The sequence below is a fragment of the Chroicocephalus ridibundus genome, chromosome 3 (genome assembly GCF_963924245.1).
Source record: "Chroicocephalus ridibundus chromosome 3, bChrRid1.1, whole genome shotgun sequence".
Classification (NCBI taxonomy): Eukaryota; Metazoa; Chordata; class Aves; order Charadriiformes; family Laridae; genus Chroicocephalus; species Chroicocephalus ridibundus.
The window spans coordinates 64,509,236-64,521,772 of record NC_086286.1 but is presented as its reverse complement, the minus strand read 5'-3'; the positions used below and the strand labels follow the sequence as shown (position 1 = coordinate 64,521,772).

The 12,537-nt window shown below is 43.9% G+C and overlaps 1 protein-coding gene across 2 annotated transcripts in view; it reads right to left on the bottom strand.

The window, feature by feature from the left end:
- TXLNB (taxilin beta) overlaps positions 1-12,537 on the bottom strand; it is a 38,519-nt gene that overhangs the window by 22,016 nt on the left and 3,966 nt on the right. For both annotated transcript variants that reach the window (XM_063329462.1, XM_063329463.1), the window contains exons 2-4: positions 9,863-10,279; positions 7,702-7,793; positions 3,702-3,872 (exon numbers count right to left, since the gene is read on the bottom strand). In XM_063329462.1, the coding sequence (XP_063185532.1) occupies positions 3,702-3,872; positions 7,702-7,793; positions 9,863-10,265 (666 nt within the window). In that variant the 5' untranslated portion in view covers positions 10,266-10,279. The remainder of the gene's footprint in view (positions 1-3,701; positions 3,873-7,701; positions 7,794-9,862; positions 10,280-12,537) is intronic.

Sequence of the window (12,537 nt, the reverse complement as noted above, 5' to 3'; positions counted from 1 at the left end):
GGTGCTACTAATAATACCATGGGAATAGTGATGGGTCTTTGGACGTGTCTGCTTTAAAGCTTTACCAGCTGTAAAAGCCTACAGCTGAGGCAGCATCAGCACTGGAGCCAGGGAGGGAGCTGGATGCCCATGGTGCCACCAGCAGAGCCTTGCGTCCCTGCCAGCTCTGCTCCAGGGCTGTGGGGCAGGCTCCCCTTCACCCACCTCGCCTGGGCAGGCACAGTCTGGCAACCACAAATCATCAGCATCATCCGGATTTTATTATCACAAGGCTACAGCCCCAACTCTGCTTATACTTGTGCCCGTAACCTGAGAAAAAGCACTTTTTTTTCCAATAGGTTCCTTAGCCTTTCCCATTTCAAGACCCCATAGCTTAAAGTAAGATCCTTAAGTTTTCCCGCAAACTGGATGCTTGAGGACTGACTTCTGTTTTGTGTTAACTGCTGTTGCAGCTGAAGTTGCTGACTGGAGCACAGAGCTCCCGGCTTGCTTGGTTACAGGGAACGGAGCAGAGGGTGGCTGGGGCATCATCATGGTGAATTCATAACATTCAAACCACACTTGGCCTTGTCAGCCACTTCGCTCTGTGCTTATTCTTTAATAGGTTGAAAGTAAGTGTTCAGTTTTAGTGAGAAAAAAAAAGCATTGTAAATTCTTTTTAGATTTCCATTGTTGGGAGACTAAAGTTCACCCATAAACTGTTGTTCCCTTTACCCTGCCCTTTCTTAATCATTGTGCTCCATATCCACCTTATCAAAGATATATCCTTGTGTCCTGTTGCAATACTGCTGTCACTCTCATGTTTTACCACTAAAAATGTAAGAATGCGCTGAATAAAACCTTGTAAAATTAAGACATGGATATTCTGGAGTTTGGGATTTATTACTGGAATGTGAGACAATTTGCCAGGGCAGGATTGTCTCTCTGCTCCTGGTGCCTCTCTGGGGCTACTCAAGAAGACTGTTGGTCTGCTGAAGTCATATCAGCTGAGCTGATATGAGCGGGGACTCCTCATTTTCAATGAACCGTTCTCTTCGTTCCTGGGAACCATGGTCTGAGACAGTTTAGAGCCAAGCCCATAACCAAAGCTGTTGCCTTTGGTGACATTTGTATGAAAGTCATTGCTTAATGCCTGGTAGCAGGAAGGACAAGGGACCTGAGATGGTCACGTCACTACAAGATGCTAAGTAGCCACCAAATGGTCAGATAATTGGCAGAACACAAACACTGTGCAGAGAAATGAGTTGCTGTTGATCTTAGCAGAGCTGGTCTCTGTTGCAATGGGAACGCATCCCGCTATTTCACGAACATTTATTCTGCTTGTCTTGGAGGGAGAATTAAGCATCTGTTTTCTGCTGTGAAGTATAACTGCAAGGAAATAATCTGAATAGCTGGACTGTAAATTAGTCAGATTTTGAGGCCAGTATCCAATACTAACCAGAAATTTTTCTTCCCTGATCTGCCCTGTGGATTTTCAGCGCATCTCTGCATTGCATATTCATCACCACTTGGCTGCACCGACCTCCAGTTAATGGGAATTCCACACACCAGATGAGTGAAGACGGCATTTACATGACGTGATGTGCATATAATGTACCACAGGGCAAGTCACAGGAGGTTCGTGATCTGGACAGGCCAGGTTTCTCCTTTGCTGTTGAAATGACACAATCTCCTAGAGTTTTTATTCTCCACACTTTGGAACATAATCAGAAGTGCTAATCCCAAGTGCTAAAACATTACGGATCAGCTTCTCTGTCCTGCCAAAACCAAAATAAAAATTACTTAAGCAGGAGATTTTAAAAGTAACATTTGATGGATTCTCCTGCTTTGGGCCCTCTCAGTATAGTCATAAGTGGAAGAAAATTGCACTCATTTAAATAAACAGAAGATGAGATTCTGGAGATTCACAGATCTCCAGGAGGTAAAGCTTAAAGGCAAATATTCCAAGAATAACCAGATCAAGGTATTGAATGCCTTTATTTATTCATTTAATCCTCATTCATTCTGCAAGTGTATTTTTTCTTATTGTCTTATTTAACTTTGGTTTTTTTTACACTGAAAGCACAGGAACCAGAGGAAAGCTAGTATTCTGGGTTTCTTAAAAGGTCTCCAAATTCTTAGAAAAAAGTGGCCAAAATTTGAACACTTCTTCCTACTACAAGATCAGCTCAGGTACCTTTCCTGACTCACCTGGCACAGATACAGGATAAAAATCAGAATTAAGTCTGAAATTGATAGGTTTATTTAAGGAACCTAGTCCCAAAGTAAAACAGTCCAGCAGGTGGAGAGGCGTTGGAAACAGACTTTCCTAAATGTAAAGATTAAATGCGTAATGAAGTATTTATATGCAAAGAGAAAGGAAAAATCATGCTCTCTGGTAGTGAGATTAATAAGCATATGGTAGCTGGGAAATCGTGTGAGGCATTCAACAAAACCTGTTCCAAAAATGTTTTCCAAACGTAATTAGTTTTTCTCTATACCCCAGTTTCCACTGATTTGTTACGCCAATACGATTTGTTTTAGAAATCTCAGTTAAGTCTTTGCAAAGCACTGTACACTGTACTCTTAAATCACTTTAAAATTGGCTTGTATTTGTGTTGAAAGATTTTGCCCAAAGACGGTCTGGTAAATCAGTGTGGATCAATATCGAGGTACATAGCTCGGGTCTGGTACAAATGACAGGTACGTTCAATTGGTGCTACCAGTTTTGTGCTGCTATAAATGAGCGCACAGAGGTTTGCTTGTAGTTTTCCTAACTATCTGTTAAACTGCTTTTGTCCTTCTACTAGTGCACCGTTCGAGCGCACATGTGGCCGTTCCCTCTCCCAGCTATATTCTTTCCTACGTACAATGAAAGTCAGAGCTAGAGCCTGGAGGCCCACTCCTGAGCTGGTGGAAATGAATGAAAATCCATTACAGTTAATAGAGGTTATATCAGGTGAAATTCTTGATGCCGAGAATTCATACCTGTAATTCTATACATAACTATATCCCCATAAAGAAGGTTTTTGAACAGATCAAAGCAGAGGCTTTTTGTATAATAACACCACCATCACTAACATGTATTCAGAAAAAAAGGAAGATTGCAACAGAAATATACTTCTTGAACATAAATTTTTTCAAGAAGCATAATCATACTATAAATTTCACATTTAAATGGTGCAATGGACCAAGCAATAGGCAGACACTGCATATGGATCCCAGCCTTTTGACACTCCTGAAAATTTCCTTTTTGAACCAATTCTCATAATCCAAACAACTTCCAAAAACAGTGTTGGCATTTTTCCTGTCCTGAGGTTTGGCGTCTTGAGGCAAATGTCCTCACAGATCACTTGAAAATGTCCAAGTGATCAAATTACACAAAAACACCTGCCAGCCTTCTGCAAGTCCCCTGGAGCAACGCTGCTCTTCCTATTATCCTGTCCACGCACGTGCGTTCGCATCTGCAGTCTCAGGGACCTGGTCTGTTAGCACCACCGGTTTTCTCTGCGCTGAGCTCCCTGGTAACGCAAGGAGGGCTTATAGCTAATGCAGGCAAACTCAACATCCAAGAGTGCTTGGATATTTCCAAGGGAGGAATAATTATATATTGCACGTGCAGACGCAAATGTCTCTTTGATTTGGTACTATAGCAAGATGGGAAGGCATCAACATCTTCTTCCCCCGCTACTGCTGGGTACCTTGATAAGGCCACCACTCACCTTGAGGTTTTTGTTGTGCCTCTGGAGCTCCCGGCAGAGGCTCTCGAGCTTGCTGCGGGCGAGGATGGCTCGGCTGTGCTCACTCTGCAGCTGGTCCTTCTCCTTGGTGATCTGGGCCTGCCTCTTCTGCAGGTACTTGAGCTTTTTCTGCTCCGCACGGTGTTCTTCGTGCTGGGCAGGGAACAGGGATTAAAATGAAACAAAGAAGGACAGGAAGAGAAGAGAGTTAGCTCTTTTGGTTTGGGGGAAGTCTTCACACTTTCTTAACCTCTTAGGAAATGTTTGGTATTTATCAGCGCTAATGGGAGAGGTGTGAGCGACCTGGAGGCGGTCCTAAGCCTGCTTGTTGCAACAGTCTCAAGTGTGCTGTAGTGTGGGTGGGTGAACATAATTTTTAATACTCTTGTCACACGACTTCAGACCTTCCTTCTTTGGTTTGAATTTCTTTGAAAGGCAGCTGTGAGGTTTTTATTTTGTTTCAATGTTAGGAACTGGAGCAGTTGGTAGCACTTTACACAGTGAGATTTCTCCAGATCGTGAGATAACGCAGTAGTTGCTCATTCTGTTTTGCAGCTTCCTGAAAAAGAAGCAGCTTCCTAGATACCTAGGAACCTGCTGGAAAAAACTACAGCAAAAGAAGCACTGTAGACCAGGGATGTCATCTGTGTGGGGGCTTTGCTGCTGATGGAGAAGAATGCTCTTCAGGGAAGAGTTCCCCAAAACGATGCGTGGGCACCTCCTCTTGCCGGGCTCCTCTTGCTTGTGGGACCATCCATCAGTTGTGTTTCTGGAGGTCCCATCATCAAATGGGGGTGGGTGGCAGGGTATCAAACCTCTTTTGGGCTCTTCAGCTCCATGTAATTACTGATGGACAGTAATAATGGACAGTCCCTGACGTTCACTTGGGAACCTGCTGTTCCTGTGGGCGCATGGCTCCTGCCTTCCCTAGAGGGCTGGCTGGGAGGAGGGTGCATTTGGAGAGGGGATGAAGGACAGCTGCAGAATTGCTAATAGCAGTCCCCGCACAGACTGGCCTTTTCTTCTGACATGTGCCTATTACTGGCTGCTTTGAAAAAAATTCCTGCACTGCAAATTAACACTGCAACAGACACGTCAAAGAAGCATTTCACCTCTGAAGCTTTTCAAGATTTCATCTCCCATTCCAACAGGCAGCAGCCCTCCTCGCTGTATCACAGGCGTGCATATATTGTGAAATATTTCTGAAGTCCAGATGTTTTCTGGTTGAAAAACAGCAGCACATGAGCTGCAATATGCAAACCTTAAAAATAATAGCTGCTATTAGGATTAGATTATCTAATAATATGGTACCACTAGTCTTAATCATTAACCCCAGTATGACTGGGAAAGTTTGTGAGTGCAGGGGAACGATGTGCTGCTCAAACAAGACAGTCAACAGGCATCATATTTTACACTTTCTCTGCCCGAGGCTCTGTTTTCTGCAGATGTTGTGTAATTTATGCTTACAGTACAGAGCTCTGTGCATTATCAATCAAGTCACAGCTAGGCATACCACAAAACAATGCAATCACCAGCTTGGAGTGTATTTACAGTTTGTGCCCAACTTTCAGCATGTGTATTGCGTGTTTTTACCCCAGCAGATCAGAATAGGGCCTTTTGCATCTAATCAAGCTGCACTAGCTGAAATAATTTTTCTAGTATTTTAGAGAAAAAATAGCCTTTCTGTAATTAAGGCTGAGATTTATTTTCCTTTATAAGCTTGATTTTGGCCCCTTCCCTTTTAAAAACACAAAAAAGGTTCTTTTTGCTTCACGTTTTCCATGCGCAGCCTGTGCTGAGTAGATAATGATTTATCCAAATTTTAGATGATTCACTCAATCTGTGCTTGAGAAGGGGGGCTTAGAATAAAATAGGTCTTAATTGTGATATGAGAAGTCTTCCAAGCTATTTGGTCTTTTTTTAACATAAAAAAGACTTGCACTAGAAACTTATATTTCAAAGTTCTCAAGAATGTCTAGGACAAGGTGTTACCTTTTCACTGAAGAAGAGAATTCACCGGTAAATAAGAATGACAAAAGGGCTGCCAATGATAAATTTTTAAGAATAATTAATAGAATATTAGCTGAAATCAACTAAAAATAGAAGAAATTATGGTTTTGGAAGGCTGTCCTAGAGACATAAACTCTCAATTTAGGAAAAAAAGTTTTATCTTGACCACACTGCAGACAATGGCAATACTCATATTTGTTTACTAGTGTATAGCTCTTACACCCAGCACTTGTGAGACTCTCAGGACCTCTGAAAATAAACTGATCACAAGCAATTCTGCAACGGCTGTTTGTAGGCAAAAGCTGAAGCAAAGCACAGTCTGCTTTACTAACCCAAACCGCTCCGCCTATGCCAGTATTAGCGAATAAAATGTTCTTTGATGGCAAGCAGCGTGGCGTGGCTTGTGCCCAAATGGCTACACTGCCTTGCTTCCCCATCCCCGCAGGCATGGCTTCCTTCACACCAGCCCATGCTCTTCCCTGACGCCTTCCATTTTCTGGTGTACCCGTCGCTATGGGCTGTGCCAGGGCATGTGCTAACAGTTCAATAGCATATAGCAGGGCGGCTGCGGGGAAGCGCTGGTGCTGCGTAGGGTCCCCGAGTACAGGCAGCCTCTTAAGCCGCAGGCAGCCGCAGCTCTAAGTAATGGATCTGAAGCCATTGCCAGCCCCCAACGGGGTGCGTGGCTGCACCTTCCCCTGAGCTGTGCTGCAACAGGTCCTTGTGTCACCGCACGGTTCACCAGACCAGGGAGCCGATCTGGCTGGGAAACAACTCAGCAAAAGCAAACAGTGACCTGAAGCGTGTGATGGGGATGGATGAGAGGGAGCAGAGAGAGTGGTAACTGCTACAGCCGGCATCTGACAAGTTATTAATCACACTACACCCCTCAGCCGTGCTGAGTGAGCAGTGTAAGGCTTTCTCCAACAAGCTTTCGGTTGTATTTATTTAATGATTTATTTTAGTGACATTGCACAGGGCGTCAAAAATGAGTGCTCAGTATTTTGGTTTTAGCACCTTTCTCCCGCATGGGTTGCTGGAAATATGGCCCCTGTTCTATGCAGTGATATTTGAATGCAGTGGAGCATACATTATAGAGGAAGAAGAAGATCTGTTGCAGTTAAGCTGTGGGCATGAAGTCCCTTTAAGTGTGAGCTAAACCATAAACAGCCTGAGCCCAATTTATGAAATCAGAGAGTTTTACATGAAAAAAAGGAAAGCTGAACTTCACATTATGATGAGACATGGACACATCTGTGCGTAAAACCAATTACAAAGTCAATGTTCTGCTTGGCACATTTTTCAGTGCTCCACAAACTGTAAAATGCGGCAGCCTTTTTGTTTGTAAGATTTCCCCAGCTTATGGCCATACAGCCCTTTAACTACTTAGAAGAAAATACTTGATCTAAAAATAACCCATCAAAATTGTGGAAAGAACAGAGTCAGGTAGCTGGCATTGTTACAGGGGTAACATTATGGTGCCAGGGGCTTTGACTCTTCATTTCACTATGTTGTGGTTTCTCTCGCAATTAGCCTCAGTTCTCTATTTTCTGATTTTCTGCTTCCTAACATTTTATAATAAGCCCTGTATTATTTTCATTTTGATTAAATCACTGATATATAATTTAAAGCAACACTCACATACAGAGGTACGCAAAACTCTGGGCAGAAGGCAACGGCAGGATCCTAGACACTAGTCTCCAGTGTGGGTCAGATTGGTAGATTTGCCTTGAAGTACAAATATTCTGCTTCATCAGCTTTTTAACCCAAAGCCCAGCTTGTTTTCCTCACTTTTTGGTTCGTTTCTCCTTCTAACCCATAATTGATTATTTAACCCTGACAATTATTTTGGGATTCGCTTAACAGGAAGGACACTACTGCTACATGAGGTTTGAGCGTGCTGCATGGCATATGTTTTTTATACCTTCCTGTACAGACAGTTTGCGCAGAAGAGAACCAATGTTCTACTAACCAGCTCAGCATACTTCTTAAATAACAGGTCCATCTTCTCCTCTGGAGTATTCAGCTTGTTCAAGCTTTGCATCAGCAAGGTGGCTTCCTTCCCTTCAAAAGACAGAAGCAGAGATTTGATGGTGGAGGTAGTTATAGAATCTTAGAATCATAGAATCTTCATGGTTGGAAAGGACCTTTAAGATCATCGAGTCCAACCAAACAACATACAATCTCAGTAGTTTGTAGCTGGTGTTATAAAATTGGTTGTTTGATGCATGGATCCTTAAAACCCAGGAAGAAATGAGGCTTTTTGGATGGACAAGAATAATTTTTCTATGAATTTCCAGGTTTTTCTTCTCCCCATAAGAGAAAACGTGCTTGAATTTTCTTCCATTTCAGACCTCAGCAATGTGCTGTCTTCTAGCAAAAGCATTGGCTGTGAAACACTTTTGTCCTGCATAATCTAATTTTTATTTAATGTTTTTACAGCATGACTGGATCACATATATAGTACATTTGACTGAAATAGGAGAGAAAGGGCCTGGACCTCAAAGGCTCGGAAGCCAGAGCTCTTTGCAGGCGAAAAATTATCAAAGCTGGTGTACTCAGCTCCTGTGCTGCTCAACCCATACAAGACAAAGGGAAGATTAAGTTAGGTATGGAGACTATGATGTGGAGGCAAACAATCAGAGAGCAGCGGGTACTGCCAGCCAAGTCTGGGCTACAAGATTGTGGTGTAAATCAGTTCCCTGACTTGGTGAAGGGAGTATGGATCCCAGAGACAATGCATTCACAGTCTAGTAACTATCTGGGCGTGCATAGCTAATTCACTGTGTAGCCGTTTATGTATTGCTTCTCTTCTGATACCTCTTGGCATTTATTTCAGCCCTGAGTATGAGCTGGAGCTTGAACAACACTTGTTCATCGAATACAAAATGTCCCTGGCAACCCCGGAGATAAGGATGGCTGTGGTGCCAGGGACTTGGCTGTTCTTTTCCAAATGTTCCTCTTTCCCAAGGCTGTGAGAGCAAATTTGCTTTCTGCTTTAGGCCGGACTTTTTCTGCTTCAAGTCTAGTGCAATCCAGGAGTAATGCCTGCAGAGAAAACCCACTATTTCATATTAAGTGAATTCTCTCTACAGCACCAGTATAAATGTGTTGAAGAGAGACAAAATAAAATCCTGGAGTGAAAATTGTTGCAACTGCAACTGAAGAACTGTGCTTTGGTAGTGTTTTCACTGATCTTGGAGAGGTACCAATAACCGCACCAAAGCCAAGGCAATGGAAATCGAGGAACTTTCTTTCTCCTGGACATTCAAGGAATTTGGGGAAAAAAAAAAAATCCCTGTTCTGTCCTATGCTCAGTCCATTGTCTGTGAGCATGTCCTGCAGTGATTTTTCTATAGGCTTAGTCTGCGGTTGGGTTGGGGTTCTCATGCAAAGCGGAGGATTGAAAATTGGCGGGAGTTAAATGTAGGAAGGTAAATAAATTATTTGTTGCTAGATTGGGACGTAACTGCATTGCTCTCTAGTGGCTGCCCAGCAGAAAGGACATACTTTACAAAAACTCGCTCAGACTTCATTCTAGCTCATCTAACAGAGCCCTGCTGTGTGGCCAAGGTGCTCTCTAAGCACTGGGCTTAGATAGAATAAGCGTATTGCCTTATTTCATATAGTCCGTGATGAGTCTGGAGGTCTACTAGATGAAAAATAACCTGGGCATGACAGTGAATTTGCTCTGCAGATTCCCACTCCACATAGTAGCACCGTTATGACTGCTGAGAAGTCATATCTGAGGAAGCAGGGAAAGAAAATATTTACTGAGGCACAAACAAGAGGCCAGGTTTTCCTTTGGCTAAGCAGCAGCTTTCTGCAGTGTGTCGTCAGACTCACAGCTTTGGCTTTGGGTGGCCCAACAGTACATCAGAATTGTGTGATATAAACCTAAGCTTTTGTCTTTTTAAAAGGACTAATACCTGATAGAGCCTACTTGTATCTGTCAGGTAATTGCTGAAAATAGTTGTCGGATAGGTAAAAGTTTTAACAGCCACTGTAACTTTTAGTGATAACTAGATGTCCCTATCATCCACGGCAGAGGCTAAACATGGGAGGAGAGGGCAAGGACCAGGGAGGCTTTACTTCTGTTTGCAGAAGGGCTGCATAAGTACATAAGTACTTGCCTAGTCCTTTCAGGATTTTCTTCTCCAGCTTTTGTTCCTTGCTGCTGCTGGGCTCCTTTGCTCTGGAAGCATCCCCAGGAGCCAGCTTCTCTTTCTCACCCTCCTCATTTGCATCTTCATACTCCACATCCTCCACGCTGCCTGGCTCTCCCTTCTCCGGCCTGTCGGTTCCTGTAGCAGCGCTTTCCTTCTCCATCAGGCTGGTGGCAGACCCATAGGTTTTAATAATGTCCTCCAGCTGCCGGCTCAGCTCCTCAGAGATGTCGCACACGGCTACTTCGGGCGGGGGGCTCGACTGCTCCGCAGGGGCTGGAGCGGGGGGCTGCGAGGCAAGGGCAGGATTGTCCCTGCTCTGCCCCTGGACGTCCTGCCCGGGCGAGGTGGGAGACTGGTCATTCTCCATGTTTGGTGCAGTACCTGACAGCAAACAAATGGAGGGTTAATTTAAAAGCACACAAAATTAGTCTTCTAACTGTTCCCCCAGCTCAGCCAGCACGTGGGTAATTTTGTATGCAATTTGGGACGGCAGCTCATCCGTTGGCTCTGGCTTGATAAATATGTCATACTTAAACGAACAACCAAGGTGATTTACCTGCAGGGAGAAAAGCAAATTATATACTTTCCAAGAGGAAAAGCCTGCACAAACCTAATACTTAAAACCTCTTGTTCGTGTTGCCAGCAATAACAGGCAAAATGACACCTGAGTCATTTATACCGCTTCCCTCCCTGAACGTACTATTTGTAAGCTGGAGAGGGACTTTTCACAAGGGCATGTAGTGATAGGATGAGGGGTAATGGCTTCAAACTGGAAGAGAGTAAATTTAGATTAGATATTAGGAAGAAATTCTTTACTGTGAGGGTGGTGAGACACTGGGACAGGTTGCCCAGAGAAGCTGTGTATGGCCCATGCCTGGAAGTGTTCAAGGCCAGACTGGATGGGGCTTTGAGCAGCCTGGTCTGGTGGGAGGTGTCCCTGCCCATGGCAAGGGGTTGGAACTAGATGATCTTTGAGGTCCCTTCCAGCCCGAACCGTTCTGTGATTCTATGATTCTGTTTGCTACATGTTTACTTTTCTTGATCTGTTTACCTGCAATACTGGCTACCGATATGGGCAGCTTCACTTCAAAGCTGCATCGGTTTCATTTTCTATTTCTCCCCTGTTGGCACATCTTAAGTCAATAGTCACAAGAAATGAATATTTTAAATGAAACCAGTACACCGAAAATTGCGCTGTGCTTTTGGAGGGCCCAGTTGCGGTGCTTCATCTGCAAGAGGCCTGGCTTGGTACTGTCACCATAATGGCAAAGAATAAAATAAACAGCTATAAAACACTCTTCTCTTGTACTTGCTGCATGCTGCTGACAGCTTGTTTGACAAAATACAAAATGCAGAATAAATCACAGTGGGTAAAACTGACCGGGTGTAACATGAGTTGGTAGTCCATGGTGTTTTCTGAGGCAAATTTCATCTAATTTGCTCCCAATGTGCAAAGGGAAGCTTTTGTTTTCCTATGTCTTTGAGCAGCTGCACTCAGCCAGGTGAATCCAGAGCCCCCTAATGTGTCTGTGTTCCTCCGGAGGCTGCTCCGGCTTACCCAGGACCTGGCGATGAGGGTGTCAGTGAGAGCATCCTGGGCATCTGCTCCCAGCTCCTTCAAGGTGTGGGCCAGCACAAACAGCATCATGGACTGCACGCGGATGGAAAGCTCAGCGTAGAGAAGGCTCCTTCCTTCTCAGAGTGCCAGCAGAGCTGCTGCCGCTGCTGCATTGCCCTCACGAGGTAGCGCAGAGGTATGGGCTGCCCAGCTGGGTCTCACCCTGCGACTGGCCCTCGCTTCTGCTTGACTACAGACTCTGTACTCTTTATAGGCATGAGTCCTTTTTCAAGCTGATTTTTGTTCCCCCCTTTAATGATCTGATTTACAATGGTGCTGGTGGGGAACGATGAGAGAAAGAAGATTGCTTTCTTGGTTCTTTCCCGGTGTCTGAGGTGGTTGCTTCCTTATTTTTTAAAAAACAACTTGCTTTGAAAACATGGAGCTAAGTGAGCAGCATTTTGTTCCCTTTCAGTTAGCTGTAACGTATATCTTCTATGGTGTCTAAATTTCTACAGCTTTTGAAATCATAAACTAACTTGGCCAAAGGCCGTATATGATAAGAGAGATGTAATTTACTGTAATACATGACGTGGTGTTCATTATTAAACTCTCCCCTGTCAAAGCGATGTTTGGAAGTGCAGTGATGGCCATCGCTAGGGTGACATTTTTCAAGATTTGATTGTCTAGCTATTTGACTGGGCTTACAGATAAGATAGCCAAATATTGTGGTTTATCATTTCTCAAGCAATTAATTATGGGCCTATAACTGAAAGCTCTGTGCTTGAAAACTGTTAGCTACAAAGCCATGCCCCTGCAGTCCTCCCGCAGGTACAACCTGCCAGCAGGAACGGCTTGGGAAGGCGGCTGGACCTGGTCCCACAGACCCTGTCAGACAGATGATCCCATTTTTTCCTTCCTGTTTATGGCATGGTCATTATAACGATGCAAAGTGATTGTAAAATTATGTCTGTCTGATTTGATTTCATATTGAGTTTAATTTATATCGAAAGATTAGACCCTACACGCGCAATTTAGGTAAATAATTCCAGATAGCAGGAATGTTAGACTACAGTTTGTG